We start from the raw sequence: 27990 nt of genomic DNA, 5'->3' as shown, positions 1-27990 counted from the left end.
TGGGAGGTCTCATCTGATGGGGGTTTAGGGTTGTGGTGGATCAGTGTCTCCCTTGAATTATCTGAGGATGAGGCAGAAGGAATGGAGGGGTGGAAGCCAACTCATTTTTTTGGAGATTAAGAGCTTGGGGGGACGGTCTGGGGTGTGGCTTGGGGACAGTCTGGGATGTGGCTCAGGGCAGTGTTCATATCACAGGAGGCACTGGGATCCATCCCCGCTCCATAAAGTTGAAAGAAAAAAAGTTCGAGGGCTGCAGATGGCTCAGTCACTCGAGTGCTTGCTGTATAAGAGTGAGGATATGATCCAAGGACCTGAGTTCAGATCCCCAGCACCTGTGTAAGCAGCTGAGGGCACCTGCCCATGCCTAGAATCCAGTCACTGTGGAGGGAGAGACAGGACCCTGGGTTCAGTGGGCAGTCAGCCCAGACAAACTGGAGAGCTCCAGGTTCAACGAGAGACACTGCCACCAAAAACAAGGGGGAAGAGTAATGGAGAAAGGCAGCCAAGGTCTGTCTGGTCTTCAGGCATGGATGCATGCATGTGCACAGCCCCACTCCGTGCCCACGCACAAACACATGAATGTACACAGAAGTTGGAGGGAGGGTTAAAAGTGCATTTTGGAGTCAATGGTAGTGTTTAAAGATGGTACCAGACATCAAACTCCAAATTCCAAGGTTCATGGAGGTTTAGAGAATTGTAGGAGAGTTTGGGGATCTGGTGAGGATTATGTTAGAAGTGGGTTCTCAAAGGGCAGGCAGACTTTGAGATGACGCTGGGAATCCTTCCTTTGTGGACCTTGAGACAGAAAGGGTTAAGTGTAGTTTTAAACCAAACCCTAATCCCATGTCTGAGGGGAAACTGAAGGTGCTTTTATTTCGATATAAGGTCTTACTATATAGCTCTGACTATCCTGGAACTCACTATGTAGACAAGGCTGCCAGACAGTGATGGCGCACACCTTTAATCCCAGCACTTGGGAGGCAGTGACAGGCGAATTTCTGAGTTCAAGGCCAGCCTGGTCTACAAAGTGAGTTCCAGGACAGCCAGGGCTATACAGAGAAACCCTGTCTCAGAAAAACAAAACAAAACAAAACAAGACAAGGCTGCCCTCAAACTCTGAGGTCTTCTTGCCTATGCTTTCTGAGGGCTGGGATTAAAAGCGTGGACCACTGTGCCTTTAGTTTAGGTGTTTGATTTTAAGATTACATTTATTTTGTGTGTGTTTGGGGTGTGGGGAGTGTGTGTGCTGTGGCGCGCATGTGGAAGTCAGAGAACAACTTTTGGGTGTTGGTTCTCCCCTTCCATCCTCTGGGGTCCGAGACAGAACTCAGGTCCTTACGTCTTGGTGGTTAAGGGCCTCTCCCTGCTGAGCTATATCTTTCTACTCTGAGGTTGAAGGTTTGATCAGGCTAAGACAGCCTTTGAGAAAGTCAGTGTGAGAGGCATTCTAGGGCTAGTGGGCGTGGCCCATCGTCCCGGTGGTGATGTCCAGCAAGAATGACCCTGATCTCAGCCAGCCAATCAGCGCGGGATACACACTTCGCAAACTTTTTCCGTGCAGCTGTGGGTCCCTCCCCCGTCCCCCTCCCGTCCTGGCCCCGCCCGGCAAGGGCTCTAGAGCGCAGGGCGCGGCCAGGGCGGGGTCTCGGGCAGTCTCGGCAGATCCTCACAGCCTCTGGCTGTCCAGAGTGACTGCTCCCAGGAAGACCAGTCCACATCACCCTTGGCCTTGGTGCACCAGGCCCCGCTGGGATGAGAAGCTGCCGGAGACTGGACCAGCTTCAGGCCGGCCTCTGCCTGCTCCTGGCCTCCATGCAGCTCGTGTCCTGGACGCTGGCTGGTGAGCAGGGACGAAGGGCTGGAATAGCATTCGAGGGCGCAAGGGAGATCCCAAAACGTGTGTGCAAGGGAGAAGTGTTTCATAATGGGTGCCATGGTGATGTGGAGACCCTAGGGTCTAGCTCTAGCTGACACATGCATGTGAGGAGGGAGATGTTGCCAGGAAAAGTGTGGGCAGTGTTTACAAGCTGGTGTGTGAAGATGAATGCTCCTGGGTATAGTGCAATTCCAACACTTAAGAGGCAGAGTTAGGTGGTTTGCACGGTCAAGACTTGTCTGGGCTACTTACTGAATTGAAGGGCATCTTGGGCTGCATAAGCAGACCCTGTCTCTAAAAAGGGCCGGGGTGAGTGTATGAGACATGGGACTGTAACTCGGTTGGAAATGGCTTTTCTAACACACACCAGGCTCTGGATTCCATTCTCAGCACAGTGGTGCATACCCACAACCCCAGGACTGGGACCATGAAAGCAGGAGCATAAAGAGTTAGGAGCCAGTCTGAAGTACATAGAGAATTTGAGGCCAGCATGGGCTATATGAGAGCTTGCTTTTAAAAAACTGTATTTTAAGCTAGGCATTGTGGCACATGCCTTTAATCCCAGCACTCATGAGGCAGAGGCAGGCAAGTCTCTGTGAGTTCAAGGCTAGCTTGGTCTACAAAGTGAATCCAAGACATCCAGGGCTGACTATACTGTCTTAAACAAACAAACAAACAAACACAAAACAACCCCTCCCCCACCAAAACCAACTGTATTTTATAGGAGTGTGTGCATATATGTGCTCTCAGGTGTGATGGTTGACTGCGATGGTGTAAGTGTGGGTGTCAGCGCAGTTCTTGGGAGGGTGTGAGAGGTCAGTGGGTCTGTGGAGCTGTGATTCTCTCCTTCCTCCTCTGTTGTATGAAACAGGGTCTCATGGGGCTCAGGCTGGCTTCACACTTACTATGGAATCCAGGCTGTACCTTTGAACTTCTAACCGTCCTCTATCCTCCAAGTGCTGGGACGGCAGATCATGTCCTACTGGGGTGGAACTTAGGGCTTCCAGCGTGCTAGGCAAACATGCTCTCTACCAAGTTTCATCCCTAACCGCACTGAGATTATTTTTGAGAGTAATCATGTGTTACAGATGTGTTTATTTGTTTTTGGTTGGCTGTAGTTGGGATTTAGGGGTTTATATTATTGCCCATGGGGCCATGAGTGCCTGATTCTGAGGTTGGTGGTGAGTGGGATGGACAAATCAGGAATTCACAGTTTTCTTTTAAACGTTACATCTCTGTCTCTGTCTCTCTGTCTCTGTCTCTGTCTCTCTCTGTGTGTGTACCCTTATGCCACAGAGTGAGTGTGCAGGTCAGATGAACAACTAACTTATGAGGGTCAGTCTCTCCTTCCACCATGTAGGTCCCAGGAATCGAACTCAGGTCATTAGACTTTGCAGCAAGCACCCTGCTCCAGCCATCTCACTGATCCGCACAGTTCCCTTTTGCACTTCTCCCAAGGGCTTTACATTATCCTCTCTTTACCCGAAACTGGCTCCCACCCCTCCTTCCTCCTCCCCTCCCCCACCCCCTTCTCCCTAGAGCCACGGCATCAGCACCATGGACAGGGCCCACGGGAGGGCTGTATTGAGGGGCGAGGCGGGGTGCGGCATGAGGAGGGGTGGGGCTGAGCGCCCGCAGGAGCGACCAAGTGGAAGTTGCATTGTACCCCAGCTGCAAGATCCTGGGGTGATTTTTCCTGAAGAATTTCTCAGGGCCCCCAAGGGGGTCCCCCAGGGCTAAGGGACTGGTGAGTCACCGCTGACGCCTGCCCAGCTGTGAGCATGTGGCCTGATGCCCCAGCCACGCCTCTCAGGGTTCTCCGGGTGGCAACGGTGAGAGGACACGATGACTCTCCAAGTGATGGATGACCAGGGCATCTATGACCTAGATCACATCCCAGAAGGAAAGGAAGGTGCGTTCTGTCCCCAGAGGCCACATGCATACACTGACTCTACTTTCCCAATTTCTGCTGAGTCTGGGGAGGTTGCAGACCACGTGGGGAACTCCGTGTTGGCCTATGCCCCATTCCCACGCTCACACAACCTCAGGGTCATGCAACCTCAGGCATTCATTCAGAATACAACACCCCTGGGACTCCAGGAATGTGCAACTCATGGCCACACCCAGGCAACCCCATCTGCCACCCAGACAGGACCCTCCTGGGTTTTCAGCTTCTCACACATGCTTCTCTATGGCCCACAGACCGATGCTGTCATCTTCCACAAGCAGTCGCCCACTCAGTGACTTGGTCATATTTTCCCTTGCATTGCGAGGGAGAAATCTGGGGGTTAAAGCCTCCATCTCCTGTTACACGTCTGGCCTGTGAAGTAAACGCTGTGGAGATCTTGCTGCCACTCCTGCTGAACAATGGCATCAAATTTACATTTTTCCTTCTTTTTTTTTTCTTTTTTTTTTTTTTTTTTTTTTTTTTAACACTTCATTGTGCATGTATACGCATGTGGAAGTCAGACAACCTGAAGGAGCCAGTTCTCTCCTCTCAGCACGTGGGTTACTGGACTCAAGCTTACATTATTGGACTAGGCAGCAGTGCCTTTACCTGCTGAGCCATCTTATCAATCCTGAAAACTTTCATCTAATTAGCTGCCTATACCTCAACCAGTGGCAAGTCCCGTGCTTGCACATTTTCCTGCAATGACCCAGCTGCATCCCACCTGCCTCCCTCCACATCCTAGACCCCACCAGACATCTCCCTAGAGGCCTTGACCAAGGCAGGGAGAGGGTGTGTATGTGGGGGAAGAGTTTGGGCAGCTCCTGACCCCTCCTGCATGCCCCGCAGGCTCAATGGCTCTTGTGTATTTCTTGTTGTGGAGCTGTGAGAGAGAAAGGGCAGTCAGCCATTGAAAGGTCACTGCCAAGAGGACTCAAGGCTGAAGCAAGAGTCTTCTGCATTAGATGCCAGGGAGGACTTTTGAAATGGGAGTGAGCAGTGACCAAGGAGCCCCCTTTTCCTACTGCATAGAAGCTGGGGTCTACGTCAGGAGGGAGCTCAGTTGGTAAAGTATCCACCTAGCATGCACACATCTCTGTGTTCCATCCCAGCACTGGGGCATGGTGGAGCATGTCTGTCATCCCAGCACTCTGGAGGTGAACAACAGAGGGTCAAGAGTTCAAGACCTGCCTGGCCTACGGTAGACCTTATCTTGAAAACAAAAACCATAAACTGAGCTGGGCAAAGTCCTTCTACCGGATGATGTTGTGGATCTAAATCTTCCCTGGGCTCCCAGTCCAGAGGGAGAGCTGGGATGTCCTTAGGGGGTGACCTTGTGGTTAGCAGAGCCTGAGAGCCCAAACTCAGTCTCAGGGGTGGTGGGGAAATTGTAATCCAAATACTTCTTAATGACAGCTTGGCCACTGAAGGGACAGTTACAGATGGGGACAGGGAACGGGGAGAACAGATGGAGAGAGAATACCAAGAAAGCAAGATTGATTGTTGACTGATTTCAGACCTGAGCATGGAGTGGGACAGAGAGAAGGTAGAATGGTCAGAGGTGAGGATACAGGGACATGAACAGGACTCTACAAAGTTCAGAGGGTAAAGGGGATAGCTGGGATGGGGGGTGTCTTCATCCATGTCCCTTCCTCTCCAAGTCTAGTCCCCCAACCCAATTTTCAGTGGTGAGGTCAGCTGAGCTACTCTGAAGTGAGGTCCTGGCAGATTTAGCAGAACCTGGCTCTGCCAAGAGTCTGGGTCAGGGGGTTAGTGGGACAGTTTGCTAGGGGAAGGGACAGGCCAGGGGTTTTGGGCCCAGGGGAAGCCCTCACCCACCCTGCACAAACCATGTGGATTCAGTTAACACTGGCCAAGATGACTGGGTGGGGCTGCAAAGATGGCTTGGATTAGAGGTCTGTGAGATCAGACCTATTCTTTCTTTTCTGGGATGAGAGAGGGAGAAGATCAGGGGGTTATCAGAAATAGATGATCAGAAGGTGATAAAACTGGTCCAGGTCAGATGGAGGAGGTCAGGGGGAGTTAGATGGGGAGTCAAATGGAGGAAGTCAGGGAGAGTTAGATAAAGGAATAAGAGGGAGAAGGCTGTGGGTCCTGGGAATCTCAGGGAGACGCCATGGAGCTGGGAATCAGAAGGAGGAGGCTATGAGGTCTAAGAAGAGTGTACCCCCACAAACCCCTTTCTCCTTTGTGGATTTTCCCTTGCAAGGGGGTTCCATGCCGGGAAGCTGCCCAAGGAACCAGTGTGGGGGTGTAGGGAGAAGGGGAAGGCTTGGCTCTGGGGCTCCAGCCAGGAAGATTTGATTCATCCTAGAACTAGGTCAGCTTTTTTTTTTCTCACCAAAAACTTAGGGGGGAAAGAAACAACCAGTCAACAGATGGATGTACCAGCAACATCTGTGGGGCAGTAGGGGAGGTGCTGCTAGTCCCAGGCCACTCGCTTCCTCCTGAACTGTGAGGACAGGAATCCCCAAGTCTGAGCAAGTATTATGGAGTTTGGGGCTTTTTTTTTTTTAACTTCTCGATTTTCAGACAGAATCTCATTAAGTTGCTCAGGCTGGCCTTGAACTCACTGTGTAGGTCAGGTAGAAGAGCCTCCCACCTCAGCCTTCTGAGTAGCTATCAGGACTGGAGATTGTACAATCAGGCCCAATTCCTATGCGGTTCTGGCCAAACCTTCTCACCCTGGTGTCTTTCTACAGCAGAACCTGTGGACGTACTGGAAGCCTTGGGTGTGCATAGAGACCAGGCTGGGGTGGCTGAAGGGCCTGGCTTCTGCCCCCTGAGGATTCCACAGGGTGACCGAGCATTCAGGGTGGGCAAGTCCAGCCTTCTCAGTGTCCCCACGTGGCAGCTCTTCCCAGGTGAGTTAGGACAGGAAGGCCTGGGAGGGGGTCATCCTGGAAGGGTGGGTTACACTGCCTGTCTAACCTGTTCCCTTTACCTGTCTACACAGATGGGCATTTTCCTGAGAACTTTTCTGTGCTGCTCACGCTGAGGGCCCAGCCAGCCAACCAGTCTGTCCTTCTGTCTATTTATGATGAGAAGGGTGTCCGGCAGCTGGGACTGGCATTGGGGCCAGCTCTGGGCCTCCTTGGTGACTCCTTCAGGCCCCTCCCCAAGCAAATCAACATCATGGATGGCAGGTGAGTATGGGGGAAGGGAAAGGGACACCCTGTGGAAATCCCTGCACTGAGACTTGTACCTTTTGCAGGTGGCACCGTGTGGCGGTCAGCGTCAGTGGTAACAAGGTGACCCTGGTGGTTGACTGTGAACCACAGCCCCCAACATTTGGTCAGGGGCCTCGGTTTATAAGTACAGCTGGACTCACTGTGATGGGAACCCAGGACACCAGGGAGGAGTCTTTTGAGGTATGTAGTTCAGTGGTAGGGGAAACTGAGGCAGAGGGTGGGGAGTTTTGTCCCCAGCCTAAACTGGACGAGAACAGAGAAGGAAAGTGCCCAGTTTCCACCTAGCCCCACAGAGCTGAAGGGAGGGAGTGTCACACAAGAGAGTCAGTAAATCAACAAGATGTCAGGTCTCCTCACACGTGCATCCTTGGTCCCTGCTGGAGTAAATGCTTGTGGCAGATGGCTGAGACCACCACACGATGGTCTGGTGGCCAGGATAGTGTATGCCCATGCTGGGGACCTCATCTCTCTAGTGAGCCACCGCTGTCTAGTACCTTGCATACAGAGGTGGCGTGAGAGCAGGGAGATGCTGACTACATTAATCACGTTTTTCATTGCTGTGACAAAATACAAGGCAGAAGCATGAGGGTTTCCTTGGGCTTGCAGCTTGAGGGCACTGCCCATCCTGGAGAGGTGTGTGAGGTAGCAGGCCAGACTGCATCTCAGGTCCGGAAACAGAGATGGACGCTGGTACTCAGCTCACCTTCTTCCTAGTCCAGGACCCCAGCCCGTGGACTAGTGCCATCCCCATCTAAGATAAGCCTTCCCACCTCAGCTAACTTAATGTAGATCATCCCTCCCAGGCACGCTCACAGACTTGTGACAGAGGTAATTCTAGATGACTTGACTGTCTAAGGGCCCCGACCCGCAGGATGGCTCAGTCAGCAAAGGTGCTTGCTGCTAAGTCTGTTGACCTGAGCTTGAACCTGAAATGTATGTGGTGGAAGGAGAGAAATAAATCCTGTCGGTTGTCCTCTCAGCTCCACACAGGAGTGACGTGGCACACCTGTGCCTGTGCGTGCACACACGTTAAGTAGATAAATGCCATTTTTAAAAGTTGACAAGCTTAACCATCACACTGGGTGTGTTTTGTTCTGTGGTGTCCCGAGGCTGGTGAGATCGTTGCTTCTTTGCTACCTGTAGATGCTGTAGGTTTTCCCTTCCTTAGGGTGCTCTGGGCGGGAGGTAGGCAGAGGCATGCTGGGAAACTCAGGCCAGAATCAGCCTGGGGCTCCTTTTTCTCCTTTCTAGGGAGACATCCAGGAGCTGCTGTTAATTCCAGACCCTCAGGCTGCCTTCCAGGCCTGTGAGCGCTACCTCCCTGATTGTGAAACCCTCGATTCCACAACCACAGGGGTGAGTGGGGAGTTCCAGGTGGCACTTCTGTCTGTAGGTATCAAGAGAGAGTGGAAGATGACCCAGAAACAAAGAGGTGAACAACTTTAGACTGGAAACTCAGGGCAGATCACAGAAGACGACACATCAGGCCAGATGTGGTGAGGCACACCTCAGTCCCCTCTGTACTCAAGAGGCTGATGACGAGGACTGACTTTGGGGCCAGCCTAGGCTACAAAGCAAAATCTTGTCTCCAAAATATCAACAATAACAAAATATCCTGCCTCCTGCCTGGGCACGGGGAGATGGCTCAGTCAGTCAAGAACCTTCAGTTTCAAGCACTAGGACCTGTTTTATCTCCAGAGTGTGGAAACGCTGAGCACGGTGGAACATTTGTATTCCAGTGCTGGAAAGGCAGAGGCAGGAGGATTCCTGGGGTTCACTGGCCAGTCAGCATGGCAATGTGGATGGTCACACACACACACACACACACACACACACACACACAGAGAGAGAGAGAGAGAGAGAGAGAGAGAGAGCTAAGTAAACCACAAGCTAGCCCTCAGTGACTCAAGTGATGGCATTCCCAATGGGGAGAGATTATAGCCCTAACTAGGACCCTTTCCTCAGGCCCCCAAAGACGATGAACCAGAAACCCCTGCCCCTCGTCGTCGAAAGGGCAAAGGAAAGAAAAAAGGGCGGGGTCGCAAGGGCAAGGGAAGAAAGAAAAACAAGGAGACCTCAGAGCTGAGTCCGACCCCTGGTGCCCCTGAGAACCAGGTAAGAACCCGGAACCTCCTGCTTTGCTCTTCGCTGCCTGATGGCCACCCACCTCTAGCCCCTCATCTTTGTGTTGGTCCTCAGGGCCTAACTCCTGAGGTCTAATTCTCTCAGTGGAAGGGTATGGCAGGTCCTGTGTCAGGGGCTTTTTCATGTCTGTTCCACACGCTGTACTCGTGGGGAGCTGGAGAAGGAGGCACCTCTCAACACAAGAGGACCCCATGATTAGAAGGGTCCTAGTGGAGTCCTAGCGAGCGGATCATCAGCTCGGGTAACTGGTTTCAGGTGCATTGGTTATTGTGTCAGTATGTGGGGTTCACTGCTGGGGCCACCGGTGGGGATTTTCCCTTTGATGGCCCTGTTTGGAAACTCATCTGGAGGTTCTAGCAGGGGGCACAGACACTCCCAGCCCCCTTAAAGAGGAAGGTTATCCTCTTTAAGTTTGCACCTTTGGGAGCGACACGTGGAGCAGCAAGGGAGGAAGGGGACAGCTGCCTATCGAGCTAGACAAGCAAAGTCAGTCCTGGAGACCAGTGTGATGACAGATGCCACATTCTGATCACCCTCATTTTTTTCCTTTTAAAATGTTTTATTTAATTTTTTAAATTGGATATTTTCATCATTTACATTTCAAATGTTTCCCCCTTTCCAGGTCTCCCCTCCCCACTCTTACTTCTTGAGGGTACTATTTAGGATTGCTGGTTGAGGAGGTTGTTCATTAGGGTGAATATGTAAGGAGTTCCTAGTTGGAGGTCTTCCCTTGGAGGCCTAGTTGGAGACAGTTGGTAAAGGTCGTTGGTAAAGGTCACTGTTGATATTTTGACTTGTCTTTGTTGTGTGTGAACTTTTCCTGGTAGACATGAGCAATAGATAGGGAAGTAATGGCCAACCAAGGTATGATTTCACTCACATCTAGCTTGGGAAACTAATGAATTGGTTGGCTGTACTTACCGACAGCTAAAGTGAGGAGTTCCATTCTGGGGCGTGGTGACCCCTAAGCAGTCTCCCTAAGCGTGGATACTGACTTTCCCCTTAGCTGCACAGATGGAGGGCCCACAGTTAGCCTCCACACTCAGTACTCTCACCTTCCCAGAGACCAGGAGACCACGTGCAGCCTGGGCACATTACAGATAGCTGGGAGAGGGGCCCAGGAGTGGCTGGCATCTCAGATGAGGAGCCCATGCCTGTCTCCGACCTCATTCCACAAGGGAATGGCACAGGCTGGGCCTTGAGGGTCTTTCATTCCTACAGTTGCCTTTGCTGGCAACACTGTCCCCTGACATGACTCATGACAGTCTGTAATTCCAATTCGAAGGAATCTGACGCCCTCCCTGCTCAGGGGACCTGCACGCACGTGTCGCATGCGTGAATGTGTGCACATGCACACATACATACACATTTTAAAAAAATCAAAAATCAAAAACCGAAACAACAAAAACCCCTGTCCTGATCAAAAGCAACTTAGAGGAGAGAGGGGATTGTTTCGGCTTACATTCCAGGTTATAGTCCCTTATTTGGGGGAACTCAGGCAGCAACTTAAAGCATTGCATCCACAATTACAAGCAGAGAGAGGAAATCCATGAATTCCTGCCTGTTTGCTCGATCTCAGCCAGCGCTGGCTGTTCTTACACTGTTCAGAACCTCCTGTAGGAGGGGCCAACTACAGTGGGCTGGATCTTTCAGTTAACCCTCAAGACAACCTTCCAGAGACAGCCCCCTGGTCCACCTCGTCTAAACACTCACAGACATCCTTCACGGGTGACTCTAGGCTGTGTCATTAAGATAAGCCAATGCACTAGTTGAATGTTGATTAAGGGTTATTAATTAGGGAGATTGCTAGAAGACATAATGGGGCCATTGTTAGTGGAATGATTGATTGAGGATCCCAGAGAGGGTTCATTATTTAGGGGGTCACTAAATAGTGATTTGTGTTGGAGGATTCTACTACTTGGGGTCATACTTGAGTCCCTGGATGGAAGGCTTTCTCTTCAGAGCCATCGATGGGAATCATAAAGGCAGGCAGGGCTCACCTAGCTTGGAATAATTTGGGTTAATTTTGTAGGTTATTGACTGGTAAATTACTGGGCAGGGGTCCTAAGTCATCGGTTGGGTCATTGCTTGAAGTCCTTGGTTGGAGGGGTCACGGGTTGTAATTAGATCTCAGTCCTGGATCTTTCTGTCCCATAGTATGACTACCAAGTTCTCTGCCTTGACCCAGTTCTTCTGCAGCTGTCCAGGTTGGATGAATTGCAGCCTGGCTGGTTGACCGCTGAGTTGTCAGGGGAGAAGACATGTGGGGCTGGGCTTCCGGGAGTCTGGCCCCGAGTGCTGGCTTTTGACTTTAACCACTGGGCCCTGGAGCCAATCCAGTTCTGCTCCCAGGCCTGGGAGATTTGGCCCTGCTCTGCTCCTCTTGTATCCAAGGAGGTTTCCCCTCTGGCCACCTTGGACAGGTTGTACGGGGCACCTGTCTTTTCCCCCACCAGCCTCTAAATTTGCTGAGAAGCTACTTCTGTCTTCCCACCTCTGAACTGGGGATTCCCCTAAGGGAGAGCCCTGGCTCCTCCTTTGTTTCCTTTGTCTTGATTGGCCTCACCCCAGATCTGACACTCCTTCCATGTCTGCTGCAGACCTCCCTCCACGTCCCTGAGACAGAGAACACAGTTCCCCACCTGCCTCCGACTCCCACACCTCTGGCCATCACCACCACTGTCACGATTGGACAAAATGCCACGGTCTCACAGGTTGGCGGGAAGTGGATGGCACTGGGCCAGGGGGAGGGGTGGTGAAGGGGATGGCCAAGAGCAAACCTTGACGTTCCCAGTGTTCTCCACAGGGGTTGGACTCTAGTACTGAAACTGAGCAGAGGACTCCAGAGATGGACGCTACTAAGGAGGGTGAAGGAGGTGGCTCCACCATGGGCCCCAAGTTCCGGGCAGCAGAACAGTCCTTACAGACTGAGTTCCAGATCTTTCCTGTGAGTCTAGAGAGGCTGGGCCAGGAGATGGGCTATAGACATTCTTGTTCTTGACTGTTTGTTTTGTGTCAACTACCTTTGTGTGACCCTGGCACAGTTGCAGCTGCAAAATGTTTACCAATCACTTGCAGTGTGACAGGGGCTGGTGATGCAAGTGGCCTTTAGTCTAAGCAGGGGAGATTTGGACTTCGAGTGGAACCCTGCTTCTAGCTCTCTGCGTGCCCTGCCTGCTGAGTGGACAGTAGGGGGAGCCAGAGAGTCAGTGGGGAAGCTTGTAGAGTTAGCAAGCGATGGGAGAGAGAATAACTCCAGTTGGAGGACATGGTTCCTTCTGCTCTTGTCTCTGGAGATGGATAGTTGTCATCTCCTGGCGGTGTCTTGAACTTGTAACATCTGTTTGACATTTAAGTGAGACTTCAGACCACGGATGGCTAGAAGGTTCTAGAGTCCAGGGGAGCCCATCCAGGCTGAGGAGAAAGACTTGGGGCTGACTTAGTCATAAAGCCTTGGGTGGACAAGGCTAGAGGGGCAGGCAGCCCTGTTCCTCCTTGGTGTTGGCAGAGGCGGAGTCAGACTTGAGACTGCACTGACTTCCTGCTCTGTTACTTTTCTTGTGCTAGGAGAAAATACCTGATAGAGTCAACTTGCAGGAGGAGGGGTTGCTTTGCTCACACTGCAAAGGGTTCCCGCAGTTGCCAGTTGAGCATCATCATGGGGACAGAAACATGTGGTGGGAGGCTTCAGTTCTTGGAGAAGGGGAAGCAATGAGTAGGGAAAGCTGTTCTCTCTGGCCTGGTGCTCTCCTCCCCTTTAACTCTATCTGGGGAAGCACCACTGTTCCTCTGGATGCCTCCCTCAGTAAATTCTCTTTGGAATGGAAGCATCCAGACACACCACAGTTTCATCTCACCAATCTCCTGGGTCATTCCATTTTTGTTGCTGTCAGATTCATTCATTCATCCATCCATCCATCCATCCATCCATCCATCCATCCATCCATTCATCCATTCACTGAGACAGACTCTTACTGTGTAACCCTGGTTGGTAGATCCATCTGGCCTTGAACTCCCAGAGATCTGCCTGCCACTGCCTCTGAGTGCTGGGACTAAAGCATGAGTGACCACACCTGGCCCCTCCTCGGCAATTTCAAATCCAGTCAGGTTAACAAAGAGGCTAAGTCATCACGTGTGTTAGGCTTGAACCTCATTTGTTGTATGTGTGTCACACACTAAATGACTTCATGAGTTATCTGCAGATGGCCACAGGTTTGAATAAGGTCCCAGCATCACTGGGAGAGAGACAGAGCCATGATAAGGTTTTTGGAGTTCATGCCCTTCACCTTGGACGACTTTCAGGAGTCAGTCCTCTCCTTCCACTGTGGAGTCCAGAGCCTGAGTTCAGGCTTGGATGGCCTGTGTGTTTACAAAGAGCAACCTCTCTGCCGTCATGTCTCTGTCTCTGCCATCATGTCTCTGTCTCTGCTCTTATGTCCTGTTTCCTCTCTCCTCACTGTCCCTAGGGTGCTGGAGAAAAGGGAGCGAAAGGAGAGCCTGCGACAGTTGAGCAGGTAAGAGGAGGAGGGGGCTGTGAGGAGGTTAAGGGGCTTCGTGAGAACAGGGGTCACACTTGTTTCCACCCCAGGGACAGCAGTTTGAGGGGCCTGCAGGAGCTCCAGGACCCCGGGTGAGTACTAGTTCTAGTCCCGTATTCCAACCTCTTCCCCATGCCCTGCCCCCTAGAGCCCATGCACAAACCAGCTATGCCACTAGATGCTCTCATAGCTGCTCTTCCTTTCCTTTTACGTAGCCCAGGCTGTCTTCATCTCACTATGTAGCCTAGGCTGGACTCTGTCTCTTGATCCTTCTGCCTCAGCCTCCTGAACATTGGGATTACAGGTGTGCACCATGGTTCCCGACTCTCTTCTAGATGGGGAGAAGATTTGGATTATAGTGTTGCTGAAGGTCATTGGATATTCAATACCCAAAAGATATGTCAAAAAAGATTTAGGATACAAAGTTGAGAGGGCAATAGATCACGGTGGGAGCAGAGCTGCCTAAGTGGTAGTCAGGAGGTATGCCTGAAGACAAGGTCATAGGTGGGTCAGAACCAGCTAGGCTCATGTTCTACATCTCCTGTGACCTCTGATTTCTGTCTCCACAGGGAATATCTGGTCCTTCAGGCCCTCCTGGGCCTCCGGGCTTCCCTGGGGACCGTGGTCTACCGGTAAGAGACTCCCCACTGGAGTGTATGCCTGTGTTGGGGTGGGATTTCAGGATGGGGGTGTGGAGATTCGAATGTGGGTGTGCGGGTCTGGGATTAGGAACACCATCCCAGAAGTGATGTTGCCCCCATCTGTGAACTCCGTAAACCCTGACTTCTCTTCCCATTTTCTCCTTGTGCCTGTTTTTGTGCATCTTTAAATTTTTCATGTCATTTTCATTTATCTATTTTGTGCATGTGCGTGCACACATGGCCGGTAGTGGCCATGGCCTGGTACCTGATCAGAGGTCAAAGGACACCTTGCAAGACTCAGTTCTCTCCTTCTACCATGTGGATCTCGGGCAGTCAAACTCAGATCATCAGGCTCCTTCTCAGTCTCTGCTCCCCCTCTGTCCCCTCTCATCTTCCATCTGCTGTCCTTACCTCATCCATCCACCCCTCTGTCTTGCTCCTTCTCTCAGGGTCCTGCCGGCCTCCCAGGAATCCCAGGCATTGATGGAGCCCGGGGCCTGCCGGGCACAGTGATTATGATGCCGGTGAGGAGGGAGAGTCCCATCCCTGGGCAGTGGAGTCCTGACCCCAGGGGATGCCTTCCTGTGCATCTCTACTCATCCATAGTTGTTCCTTAGTTCCATTTTGCAAGCAGCTCGATGAAGGGACCCCCAGTGTCCTTCCAGCAGGCCCAGGCCCAGGCAGTACTGCAACAGGCTCAGGTGAGTGGGATAAGGGCCATGTGTCATGTGAGGGACAGCATAAATAAAGGCTCATGCAGGACTGGTTGGGAGGCTGAGGATATCTCTCTCCTGAAGATGCTTGCTGTGAGTTTCTGTTGTTATTGCAAAGTCCCGAGCCTGGGTGGTTTATGGAGAACAGAGGATCCAGGCTAATGATTCTGGAGGCTGGCAAGTCCCAGAGCACCATGCTGCCGCCTAGCTGGGTGCATTGTAACTGGTGGTGGTGGGGCAGTGCAAGGCAAGATGGTACATACGTGAGGATAAGCCTTACTCTCCTAAAGGTACTGATTGTCAGGATGGGGCACCCACCCTTCTGATTTCATCGAATCCCAATCATCTTCCAAAAGGCTCCCCTCAAAGTGTTATCAACACACGAATCGGGGAACAGATTTACAACCTGTGGAGGAGGCACACTCCTACCTCTAGTAGTGATTCTGTGGTCTTATGGGGAACTCTTGCTCTGTCTGTCTTTCCAGCTGTCCATGAAAGGGCCCCCTGGTCCAGTAGGGCTCACTGGGCGCCCAGGCCCTGTGGTGAGTAAGGGGACTACACTGGGGAGAGAGTGCATCCCTGCCAGATAGCCACATTGCTCAAACTGTGCTCCTCCCCCATCTCTCCTCCTCCAAGGGCCTCCCTGGATATCCAGGTCTGAAAGGTGAATTGGGAGAAGTGGGGCCACAGGTGAGTCTGGACGGATATGGGGGGAGGAACGGATTAGATGGGAAACGTTTTCTCCAAAGGTTACAGGATAAAAGGCCAGCTGGGGAACATAACAAATGGAATAGAAATATACCTTTGAAACTTCTGCCTCTCCTGGGGAGTGATTTAAAATAGGCTCTAAGGATGCTGGAGAGATGGTCTAGTGGTTAGAAACACTGGCTGTTCTTCCAGAGAACCTGGGTTTAATTCCCAGTGCTCATATAGCGGTCCATGATTGTCTGCAATTCCATTTCCATAGGCACCCTCACATAGACATACATGCAGGTAAAAAAACACCAATGCACATGAAATAAAAATAAATAAAATAGGTTCTGGGCTGGGGGCTGGGTTCAGCTGGTAAAGCATTTGCCAAGCATGAATGAAACCCTGAGTCCCAGCCCCCAGCTCCGCATAAACCAGGTGTGGAGTGCACACCTGTCATCCCAGCACTTGGTGGGGTAGAGGCTGGAGGACCAGGAGGGCAAGGCCTAGCCTAAAACACAAAGATCCCCCTGCCTCCGCTTCCCGAGCGCTGTGATCAAAGGTGTGCGTATCTACTGAGGCGGTGGTGCACATCTTTAATCTCAGGAGGCTGAGGCAGGGGGTCTCTGTAAATTCAAGGCCAGCTTGGTCTATACAGTGAGTTCTAGGCCAGCCAGAGTTGCATGGTAGACCTTGTCAAAATGAAACAAAAAACAAACAAAAGAAGCATATGCCTTTTCTTTTAATTCTTCCTTCTTGTTTCCCACCACAGGGCCCCCGAGGATTACAGGGCCCTCCTGGGCCTCCTGGACGGGAAGGCAAGACAGTGAGTAACGTCTAGGTTCTTAAGTTATGCTTTGCTTACCACCAGCACCAAACAAAAACTCTGGCTTTGTTCTCTCTGGCCTTCCTGTGTTATCAGAGGGACCTGAGCGCAGAAGACTGCAGCGGATGCTCAGCTGGGTGCACAGTGAAGGGATGGGGCAGGTGGCAGCTTCAGGGAGACTTGAGAACAGGGACAACGCTTGGCAGGGGCCCAAGTGTGGTCAGGAGCAAGTGAAGAACAACCTAAGCAGCACACATACAAAAAAAAGTGTGTGCGTGTGCCTGACCCCAGAATTTGGGAGATGAGGCAGGAGGATTAGAAACTCAAGGTCATCCTTTAACTTCTGCATAGGGTTAAGTACTTGAGAGTCACCTCACGGGAGAAGAGAACTGACTTCCACAAGTCATCTTCTGACCTCCACATCTCCACATGTGTGCCATGGCACATACATGCACATGTACACGCACACACTGAATACACTAGCCAGGCTTGGTGACTTTAACCCCAGCACTCAGGAGTCAGAGGCAGGTAGATCTCTCGGCAGGCCTGTGATCCTAGCATAAATAGTGAGTACCAGGCCAACCAGGGCTGCACAGTGAGACCTTGACTCAACAACTACAACAACAACAACAACAACAACAACAACAACCACCACCAAAATTTTAAGAAAGCAGTCCTTGGGAGACAGTAAAAGGTAGTGCACAGTAGCCACACTGGATGGCAGGACATTTAGAGGGAAGAGCTCTGGGAGGTTCATCCATCCTTGATTCATTTTCTTCATAGGGCCGAGCTGGAGCAGATGGGGCTCGGGGGCTCCCCGGAGACACAGGACCTAAGGTGGGTGCTGGGGCCAGGATGGGTTGAGGGGGCATTGCAGGGTGGGGAGATGTCAAGGTCAAGGATTTAAGGCAGCTGCTGTCTCTTCCAAAAGGGTGACAGGGGCTTTGATGGCCTGCCCGGGCTGCCTGGTGAGAAGGGCCAAAGGGTGAGTGCCCCTCCCATACTCACGCCCTGTTATCATGTGTAATGCTTCCTTGACTTCAGAGCTTCATACACTGTCTGAGCCTTCACGACCCACACTGAACTTCTTTTCTGAAGTGAGTGGCTCCTGCATATGCTAATTTATTCAAATGCACCCCTCCTTCTCTGTACTAGGGTGACTTTGGACGGGTAGGGCAACCTGGTCCCCCAGGAGAGGATGGTGTAAAGGTAAGCTGGAGGGGGGCATAGGAAAGAGGCGGGGGGGGGGGGCTCAGCACTTGCCTACCATATATGAAGCCCTGGCTTCATTCCCTGACATTGAAACAAATAAACAAACAAGCAAGCAAACAAAACTCAGAAATTAGCTGAGTGGTGTCTGGGGACTGGGGTCTACACTACAGGAGCAGGAAGCCCCAGGGTCCTCTAAAAGGCAGCATTGGAGCTGATAGCTAGCTTTTGGGTGAGGATGTGGGAGGGTAAGTCAAGGCCTGGAGACTGAGCTCTGTCGTAAGAGTGGGAAGACACCAAGCCAACTCTTAAAGGGGCTTCTAGATGAGGGGAGGTTGTACCTCGGGTCTGTACTTGCCCAGTGTAAATAATGATGACACTTTCCATAGGGCCTGCAGGGACCTCCAGGGCCCACTGGCCAGGCTGGAGAGCCAGTGAGTATTGGGAGACCCCAGACTCCTTTACTTGTTCAGGGGAGGGAAGAATCCCCTTGGGGCACGAAACTTGCAGGAGTATATACCTCTAATACCAATTATGTGGCTCCTTCCTTGCAGGGTCCCCGAGGTCTGATTGGCCCCAGAGGTCTCCCAGGTCCCCTAGGACGCCCGGTGAGAATCTTGTTGACTCCCTGTCTATGTTTTATTTTTACCTGTCTTCCCCTGTAAGCCACCACTCTAAGTGTGTGTATGTGTGTGTGTTTGCACGACCCACATGTGGAGATCAGATCTTTTCTTTCACAATGGATCCCTGGAATTAAACTCAGGACATCAGTCTTAGCAGCAAGTGTCATTATCCACTGAGTAACCCCCACCCCCTTTCTCCCTCGCTCCCTCTTGTCCTTGCTCTGTGTGACTGTGATTGCCTGCACAAGAGGCACAGTGTGAAAGTCTGATGACAATTGTGAGAGTTGGTCTTTTCCCACCTTGTTTGAGGGTTTTTTGTTTTGTTTTTTGTTTTTTTAAGACAGGGTTTCTCTGTGTAGCCCTGGCAGTCCTGGAACTCACTTTGTAGACCAGGCTGGCCTCTAATTTAGAGATCCTCCTGCCTCTGCTGCCTCCTGAGTGAACATTCGCCTGGGCTTGTCTGAGGGTTTTTCTCTGGGTTTTCCACTATGCTGGCCTCCACGTTTTCCAGGGAAATCAGTCTCCGGCCTCTCCTCTCCCTGCAGGGGATCACAAATGCCAATGCTACTAGTTAGGCTTTTGTGTGGGTTCCGGGGATTTGAACTCAGAGCTGCATTGCTTGTGCAGCAAGTGCCTTGACCCACTGAGCATCTCCCGAGCCTGAAGAAGCTTTCTGTTGCTGCTGTCCCCTTTATACATGTTTCTCAGCAGCTCACACCCGGGGTCTGATCTGTCCTCACAGGGTGTGACGGGGAGTGATGGCGCACCAGGGGCCAAAGGCAACGTGGTAAGCGTCCTACCATCTGCTTTTGCCCTTCTGACTCTCCAAGCCCATGATCTTTATAGCCTTGTCTACTTGGAACTTCCCTTACCCTCCACCTTCTGTCACCTTCCTGCTTCACTGAACCCACCCTTCCCCCAACAGGGTCCTCCTGGAGAACCCGGCCCCCCAGGACAGCAAGGAAACCACGGCTCCCAGGTTTATGCCTCTGTCTTGACAATGGGAGGTGGGGGGGCTGAGCCACAGTCCTCCCTTGTCCAGTTTTACTGTCCATCTCTCTTTTTGTGACTCTTTCACCTTCTTTTTATGTCCCAGGGAATTCCAGGCCCCCAGGGGCCCATTGGCACTCCCGGGGAAAAGGTAAGTGACTTGCTCCTGTCACTAGGAGAAGCTCCACTCTAGGGTTCCTTTGAGGGACTTCCTGCTGATGAATAGTCACATTCCGGAAGCCAGTCCAGAGTGACAGAGTGGCACTGTTGGGGGAGGGTTTCCAGGAGAATCCCACTGAGGCTGGCAGACAGAGGAGGCGTTGTTAGTACCTCTGTCCCTCACAGATGCCCTCACAAAAGGGACTCCCAGGAAGCTAATGAAGGACAGACCTCAGCTTTGTCTCTCTGCATGTGTGTGTGTGCTCACATGTGGTGTGTGCATACTTGTGTATATGTGTACAGCTATGTGTGTTTCCTAGCTTGCTTTTCTGTTGTCACGATAAAACACCGGCCAAAGCCAGCTTGAGGAGGAAAGGGCTCACGGACCTATGCTTCCATGTTATTGCGGAAATGCAGGACCCTAGAAGCAGGAACTGAAGCAGAGGCTATGGAGAAATGCTGCTAACTGGCTTTGCTCAGCCTGGTTTCTTATGACCCTCTCATATCAATCATCAATCAAAAAAATGTCTGATTGGTCCAAATATCTGATAGGTCCAAAGGTAGATAAGAGGCTGGGAAACCAGAACTGGAGAGCCAGCTATGGTACCACACCCCTGCAGTCCCAGTAATTGTCCCAGCCTGGACCTTACTGCAGAACTTTGTCTAAATAAATGAAATGAAATGAAATGAAATGAAATGAAATGAAATGAAATGAAATGAAGCAAAGAAACAAGACAAGGGGGTGTGGGTGAGAAGTTCCGACTCTAGCATATTTCATACTGGTTTTGTTCTTTCTGTGGTACTGGGCCTAAAACCTGGGGCCTTGTGCATCATAGTGCTTGCCTATATAGCGGCACCCCAGCTTGTCACTAATGGATTCTAGGAAGGAGATCTACAACTGAGCCACACCTCGCCCCTTCTCATTGGTTTTTTGTTTGTTTTGTTTCATTTGTATTTCAAGGCAGGGTTTCTCTGTGTAGCCCTGGCTGGCCTCGAACTCAGAGATCCACCTGCCTCTGCATCCCGAGTGCTAGGATTAAAGGCATGCACCACCACCACCACCACTCAGACTCTCATATTGCTTTTGCATCTCTCCCAGATAAGGAGGATTTCCGAAGCTCAGAGAGGGCAAGCTGGGTCACCAGCGTCACACAGCAAACATGGGCAGAGCTTGTGTTGTAGGCTCACTCTGAGCTGCCTGGGTAATCACTGAGACTCTCAGGCTACTCTTATTTTTCCTCTTTTTTTCAGGGTCCCCCTGGAAACCCCGGAATTCCAGGTGTCCCAGGATCTGAGGGCCCCCCGGTGAGAACCAGGAGCTGGGACAAGGGGAAGGGGAAGGTTTGGGTGTCTGCATGACACATTTTGGCCTTTGATGAGTTGATGTGTTTCTCCGGCAGGGCCACCCAGGCCACGAGGGTCCCACAGGAGAAAAAGGGGCTCAGGTGAGTGACCAGGAGGGTGGCTGGGCTAGGAAAGAGGAGTAGCAAGTGAGGAGACAGGATACTAGGAACAAGATAGCACTGACCTTGTTTTCCTATCAGGGCCCACCAGGATCAGCAGGCCCTCGGGGCTATCCTGGACTTCGTGGTGTGAAGGTAGGTAACCCTTGAGGGCTTTGAAGGTGGGACAGTTGATTAGTGTTGGTGTCAGAAGACCAACTTAGTGCCAGGTATCATGTGATGTCTGTGGCCCCAGTATTTGGGAGGCAAAGGCGAGAAGATTCCTCCAAGTTGGAGGCTAGCCTGGGCTATATAGTGAATTCTGCCAGCCAGACGTGTATTGCACTATTTTGAGACCCTGTTTCACAAATGAATCACTAACAAAATACATACACACACACACATTCACACACACAAACACACACACCCTGTAATCACAGTACTTGAGGGAAGAAGATCAGGAATTTAAGATCAGCCTGAGCTTTACAAATGTGAAGCCAGCCTGTTTCAACCTAAGAATTAAAAAGGCTGGGGCAGAAGCTCAGACCGCAGAATGCTTGCCTAGCATGTATGGAGTGTCCCACGTTCCAATCCCAGCACCCTATAAACTCAGCATGGTGGTACATGCTGTGGTCCTAGTGTGGAGGTGGTAGAGGCAGAGGCATTGGAAGTCCAGAGTCATCCTTAGCCATGGAGTGAATTTTAAATCAGCCAGGGCTACATGAGACCGTGTCTCAAAACAAAATAAAGAAATAACAACAGCAAAACTCACTCCAGCACCTGGAAGGCAGAGGCAGGAGGATCTCTGTGCTTTCCAGGACATTCTGGTATTCATAGTAAATTCCAGGCTAGGTAGGTGGGACTACTGTCTCAAAAACAAACAAAACAGAAAGTAAACAAATGGCTCTATTTTATTGTTAGTTTCTTTTCTCATCTTTTTCTTTGCTTAATTTATAAATTGGATTTTATCATAGTTTGATGTATGCATAGAACAGGCAACATAGATAAGGACTGGCTCTTATTCCTTCTGGCAATTCCTGGTGGGTGGGGGTGAGGGGTGGGGGTGTCCCAGCTTATTTTGCAGATAAGTGGAGGGCTGTGGCTGCAGCCCGTGTTGTATCTGAATCGAGTTACTTTGTAGCCAAGGGAGAGGATGGCTGCAGCCAAAGCTTTCTTTACTGAGGTCCAGTGAATTACTGCGGGGCTGCAGAAGGCCCTGCTGTTTCCAAGTGCATAGTTGCATCAGCTCCAACTGCTTGTTCATTCTTCAGTTGAGCTCAGTTCCCGTCTGAGCCAAGTGCAGTTTTTCAGTGTGGTACAGGCAGGAAGTCAGCCCAGGGTATGAGCTCTGCACGGGATGGACATGCTGTCACCAGGCACAGAGTCTCCTTGTGGCCAGCACAATGGGGAAACTCTCCCCTGCCTTTGGAATGAAACTGGCCTCTGGAATGTTCTTTCTTCTGCCAGAAGGAACTGTAGACACTGTGTCCTCAGGAAGTAGAGATGAATGGTGTAGAGATTTGGCTCTCCTGCTTCTCCCTACGCATCTGAACTTGGTGGGGGTGGGGGATGGGGTGGCTACCAGGCATGCGATCGATCGGTAGAGGAGACACTGAGGGGCTCCGAGGAGACAGGGCTGCTCCCTCTAGGGCTCCCCACCACACTATCCCCGTCTTGCAACTGTTCCCACAATTTTAGGTCAAGGGAGGAAGTCTAAAACCTTCCTTTTGCAGGGAAGGAGACTGAGAGCTCTCTAAATTTTTTCTTAGGGTACCTCTGGTAACCGGGGTCTCCAAGGCGAGAAAGGAGAAAGGGTGAGGAGGAAGGGGTTCACTGGAAGGGAGGGAGAGGGAGCCCCCATAAAGAGCCCCTGGCCGTGTCCCTTCCCTAAGACCCCGACTTCTACTCTTCGCCTGCCTCTGTCCCACCCTTTCTTCCTGCTCTTGCCTGCTCTGTCTCCATTTCTGTATCTCCTCCCAGGGAGAGGATGGCTTTCCTGGCTTCAAGGGTGATGAGGGACCAAAAGGTGACCGGGTAAGACCAGCTCCAGATGAGGACTGTGTGGTGTAAACATGGGATGGGCTGTGATTAAACAGAGGAGGAAGGAAAGGTGACTGGTTTCAATCCCATTTATTTATTGATTTATATTTTCTATCTCAGGGAAACCCCGGACCCCTAGGTCCCAGAGGAGAGGATGGTCCAGAAGGACAAAAGGGGCCTGGGGGACTGCCTGGTGATGAGGGTCCTCCAGGAGCAGCAGGGGAGAAGGTGATTCACACGGTCCATTTGCATTGTTTACTGCCCATCTCCGCCCCTGGCTGCTGCCTCACTGTCCAGTCTGGATATGGAACCAGGACGCCTCACTTGTTAGAAAACAGTTGTACTGTGGAGCCACTCCCCAGCCCCGCACTGGGGACTCTGGGCAGGGGCCCTAACACTGAGTCCCACCCCAGCCGCTCACTGGGGGATTCTGGACAGGGATGTCGGGCTGAGCTAACCCGTCATACTTCATTTATTTGCTGAGCATTGTAGAGCAATTACTTGCTTGCACCTTCGTTTTAATCCCCACAGCGACTCTGTGTGATAGATTTTTAAAAAGATTTATTTATGTCATGGTGGTGCATTCCTTTAATTCCAGAGATGGTGGGGTGGGGTGGGACAAAGGTACTTGGTGAGTTCTAGGCCAGCCAGAGCTACACAATGCGACCCTGTCTTTAAAAGGGGTGGGGTGGGGGGAATTATTTTTATTTTTAATTCTGTGTCTCTCTGTGTGAGTACAGATGCCTCCAGAGGTCAATCCCTGGAGCCAAAGTCACAGGTGGTTATGAGCTGCCTGATACCGTGCTGGGAATCAAACTACTGAGCCATCTCTCAGGTTCCTGTGGTAAACAGCTCATCTTCCCCTTACAGAGGAGGACACGGGCTTGTACTGGTGAATGAGCCCCTCGCAGGCAGGCACATCCCTCGTAGACCTCAGTTTCCTAGGTTCTCACTCGGTTGCACGGGTTGCACACCGTTTCTCCTCTGGTCTCCAGCCTGCAGTGTGTGACCTTTGTTCTACAATCTTTTTCTCCTGCAGGGCAAGCTTGGGGTGCCAGGTCTCCCAGGTTACCCAGGACGCCCAGGACCTAAGGTACGAGGCCATGGAACTGGAGGCGGGCAGGGGAAAGGCAGAGAGGGTCCAGGCTGTGTCCCAGGGCACGCGGGGGGGGGGGGGGGGGGGGGGGAAGGGAGGAGGCGGGGATAGGGGTATGCTCGGCTGTACAGCTCCTGGCATTGAGAGAGTATTAAGGAAAACATGAGCATCATGGTCTCATTCTCAGAAGTGCTTATGACCTCCATGACCTTGAGTGAGGTTCTTGAAACCATTTTCCCAGCTGCTAAGCGGAGGTACCTGTGATATCTGCCTAGATTCACTTGATGACTTGTGGTCTGGTTGTTTGGTCCATCAACCAGAGGGATGTGTTAGACTGCTTTCTGTTGCCATAACAAAAACATTTGAAGCTGGATATTTTATGAAGAAAAGAGGTTTTGTTAGCATAGTATTGAAGGCTAATAACTTAAAATCAGAGGACTCCACTGATGTAGCCGGAGTTAAGTCCCCTCCCTGACTGAGTTACTTTAGTAGGAAATGGTGTCATACAAAAGCAGGTATGAGTTAGAGTGACCCCACAGCAGCACAGGAAGCCAGAGATGGGATGGCCACACTTCCTAATGACAACCCACGGGCCACTGGCCAGATTGCTGTCAGTACAGTGCTTGCCATGCAGCCATGAAACCCTGAATTTGAGTTCCAGCACCCATGTGAAAAACCATGTGTGGTACACATTTGTGACCTCAGCACTGGGGAGGTAGGCAGGAGGGTTCCTGGGGCTCAATGGCCAGAAAATCTAGCACTTGACCAAGCTCCAGGTTCAGTGAGAGACTTTATCTCAAAGAGTTAAGGAGAAGGGGCCAAGGAGATAGATCGGTGGAGAGAGAGTTTGCTGAGTTTGAGCCTAAGTTCAAATTTCTATCACCCACTTCCCATGCTGGGGAAATGGCTCAGCAGTTGAGAACCCTTGCTGCCCCTCAGAGCTTAGGGCTCTACATCCACACTGCCAGCTTACAACTGGCTACAACCTCGGCTCCAGGGGATCTGATAAAGTGTGCCCTCTGTCATCAGCACTCACACACAACACACACACACACACAGACACACAGACACACACCAAAACAAAACTCCTTTAAATAGAAAGGGAAAAAGTCAGGCAAGGCCTTGTTTGTGTTCCTGTCACCCCGGGACTGTGGGGGTTGAAACAGGAGGATCCCTGGGCCTTGCTGGACAGCAGGCTAACTCCATGCTCAGTGAGAGACCCTGTCTGAAAGGAATGATGGACAGCGAGTGTAGAGGAGGATGCTGGGCATCCTGCTCTGGCACCTGCTTGGACACATGTTCGTACACCACACACACCCATGAACATGTGTGTGCAACGCTAAAGTGAAGTACAAAGAAGACACCTAGCATTGGCTTCTGGCTTCCACATGCACATGCACACACGAACTCCAAACAAAAATCCTCTTGGCTGTGTAAGATAAAGGTCCTTTCCTCCAAACCTAATGACCCGAGTTAGATCCCTGCCACCCAAGTGGTAGAAAGAGAGAACTGACCCCTGCAAGCTGTCTTCTGACCTCCACATGCATGCTGCGGCACAGAAAATAAGTAAATATAATGAAGGGGTCTTGGTTTTACCGAGATAGAATCTCACTGTGTAGGACACAGAGATCTATGCACCAAAATCTCCCGAGTGCCGGCCATCAAAATGCTTTAAAAAAAAAAAACCAAAAACTCTTCTAAATGTTTTTTGATATTTTATTTCTTTTTATTTTATGTGAATGTGTAAACATATTCTGTGCCTGCATACACATCTGTGCATCAGATGCATGCGAAACCTGCAGAGGCTAGAAGCAAATTTCAGATTCTGTAGAACTGGTGTTATAGATGTTATAGACGGTTGTGAGCCTGCCATGTGGGTGTTGGGAGAAGCAAACCCAGGCCTCTGGAAGAACAGCCAGTGTGCTCTTATCCTCTGAGCCATTTCTCTGAGTTCCATGAGAACTATGTTAATCCCTTCCTGTTAGTCCTAATGACCTAAAGACCTCCCACTACACTGTGCCCCTTAAAGGTACCCCATCCATAATCCCACACAAGAATCAAGCTGCCAGCACAGACCAGGGGGTGGGGCACACAAAGATGTTGGAATCCTAACAGAGGAAATGCACACAACTGAGACCTTTCCAATCTTGAATTCATTATAAGCCAGCACAGTGTACTTATACAGAAATGTGGCTGTGTGGAAACACATGTGCCAGTGTTAGGAGGATAAGAGTGCGTGCAAGATTGTGCTCTCTGTCTGAGCCGCACCCCGGACGGACGGCATCATGGGTTAGTGAGCATGTCTGTTTATGTAAAGGCCCTTGGGATCTTAAAGATGCATGGGAGCAGATTTGAGTGCAGAATTCTTTTTTAAAATCAAGTTTATGGGTTGGGAAGATGCTCAGAGGTTAAAACCTCTTGCTGCTCTTGCAAAGATCCTGGGTTCAGTTCCCAGCATCCACATGAAGTCCATAATTCCAGCTCCGGGGGATCCAGTGTCCTTCTCTCTTCCCCATGGGCACCAGGCACACACAGACACACATAAAGGACAACTTGAGGGCGTCAGTTCTCTCCGTCCACCATGTGGATGCTGCAGACCAAACTCACGCCATTAGGACTGGCAGCAGCAGCTTACCCACTGAGCCATCTCACCAGAAGCAGTTCTTCCTGAGTTCCGTATCTTTGCTGTTTGGAACTGACATGGTTGTCTTGCCTAATACTCACTGTAGATCAAGGTTTGCAGGCAAGTTTAGCTGACATGGTTGTCTTGCCTAATACTCATTGTAGATCAAGGTTTGCAGGCAAGTTGTAGTTGGCTCATGGTCTTGAGTGGACCTTTGACTTTCAGCTTCTGGTGGCAGATGGTGGTAACAGGTCAAAGGTGGCAGAGAGCAGTCACTCAAATCATGAAGCAGGAGAGTGGGGGTAGAGGAGAAGGGTGGGGAGAGAAGAGACAGCCAAGAAAGGAAGAGGAAGAGGAAGAGAGGGGGAGGGGGAGAGGGAAGGGGAGAGGGAGAGAGTAAGACAGAGAGGGGAAGGGGGAAAGGAAGAGGAGAGAGAGAGAGAGAGAAGGGAGGTACAGAGAGAGGGCAAAGACCTTGGCACCCAATCCCATTCAAGGACCCTAATAACCTAACAACCTCCCATGAATTCCCACCCCCCTTTGTGGCCTTTGAGTTGCTTGTTTCGTGTGTGTGCATTGACGTTTAGATGTGAGTTGCCTCCATGTGTGCAGTATACTGGAGCATGGAAACCGGAGGGTGATGTCCAGTGTCCTCCATCTCTTTATCCTTATATATGGAGGCAGGATCTTTCACTTGAACCCAGAGCTCACCAATTCTAGTTGTTTTATTAGTCAGTTTGCTCCTTTGGGGACTCCCTGGCTCTACTTCCCGAGTGCCGGGATTACAGGTGGGCTGCCACATCCACCTGCCAGCCAGCTCCTCTAGTTCTTTTGTTAAGATAGTGTCTTAGTCAGGGTTTCTATTCCTGCACAAACATCATGACCAAGAAGCAGTTGGGAAGGAAAGGGTTTATTCAGCTTACACTTCCATACTGCTGTTCATCACGAAAGGAAGTCAGGACTGGAACTCAAGCAGGTCAGAAAGCAGGAGCTGATGCAGAGGCCATGGAGGGATGTTCTTTACTGGCTTGCTCACCCTGGCTTCTTATAGAACCCAAGACTACCAGCCCAGAGATGGTCCCACCCACAAGGGGCCTTTCCCCCTTGATCACTAATTGAGAAAATGCCTTACAGTTGGATCTCATGGAGGCATTTCCTCAACTGAAGGTCCTTTTTCTGTGATAACTCCAGCTGTGTCAAGTTGACACAAAACTAACCA

General features: G+C 51.1%; 1 protein-coding gene across 1 annotated transcript in view; it reads left to right on the top strand.

The window, feature by feature from the left end:
* Positions 1-1639: 1639 nt before the first annotated feature.
* Positions 1640-27990, top strand: part of Col5a3 (collagen type V alpha 3 chain) — a 45915-nt gene continuing 19564 nt past the window's right edge. The window contains exons 1-31 of the mRNA XM_021171693.2: positions 1640-1840; positions 6548-6709; positions 6802-6991; positions 7060-7216; positions 8288-8392; positions 9002-9151; positions 11782-11895; positions 11988-12128; positions 13648-13695; positions 13770-13811; positions 14289-14351; positions 14810-14884; positions 14978-15061; positions 15559-15615; positions 15710-15763; positions 16536-16589; positions 17373-17426; positions 17521-17574; positions 17745-17798; positions 18188-18232; positions 18353-18406; positions 19164-19208; positions 19347-19400; positions 19518-19562; positions 20822-20875; positions 20971-21015; positions 21115-21168; positions 22782-22826; positions 22993-23046; positions 23173-23280; positions 24092-24145. Coding sequence (XP_021027352.1) covers positions 1753-1840; positions 6548-6709; positions 6802-6991; positions 7060-7216; positions 8288-8392; positions 9002-9151; positions 11782-11895; positions 11988-12128; positions 13648-13695; positions 13770-13811; positions 14289-14351; positions 14810-14884; positions 14978-15061; positions 15559-15615; positions 15710-15763; positions 16536-16589; positions 17373-17426; positions 17521-17574; positions 17745-17798; positions 18188-18232; positions 18353-18406; positions 19164-19208; positions 19347-19400; positions 19518-19562; positions 20822-20875; positions 20971-21015; positions 21115-21168; positions 22782-22826; positions 22993-23046; positions 23173-23280; positions 24092-24145 — 2403 coding nt within the window. The 5' untranslated portion in view covers positions 1640-1752. The remainder of the gene's footprint in view (positions 1841-6547; positions 6710-6801; positions 6992-7059; positions 7217-8287; positions 8393-9001; positions 9152-11781; positions 11896-11987; positions 12129-13647; positions 13696-13769; positions 13812-14288; positions 14352-14809; positions 14885-14977; positions 15062-15558; positions 15616-15709; positions 15764-16535; positions 16590-17372; positions 17427-17520; positions 17575-17744; positions 17799-18187; positions 18233-18352; positions 18407-19163; positions 19209-19346; positions 19401-19517; positions 19563-20821; positions 20876-20970; positions 21016-21114; positions 21169-22781; positions 22827-22992; positions 23047-23172; positions 23281-24091; positions 24146-27990) is intronic.

The sequence above is a fragment of the Mus caroli genome, chromosome 9 (assembly GCF_900094665.2).
Source record: "Mus caroli chromosome 9, CAROLI_EIJ_v1.1, whole genome shotgun sequence".
Lineage (NCBI taxonomy): Eukaryota > Metazoa > Chordata > Mammalia > Rodentia > Muridae > Mus > Mus caroli.
The sequence above is the reverse complement of the archived record's forward strand: the minus strand, read 5'-3'. Positions and strand labels throughout refer to the sequence as shown.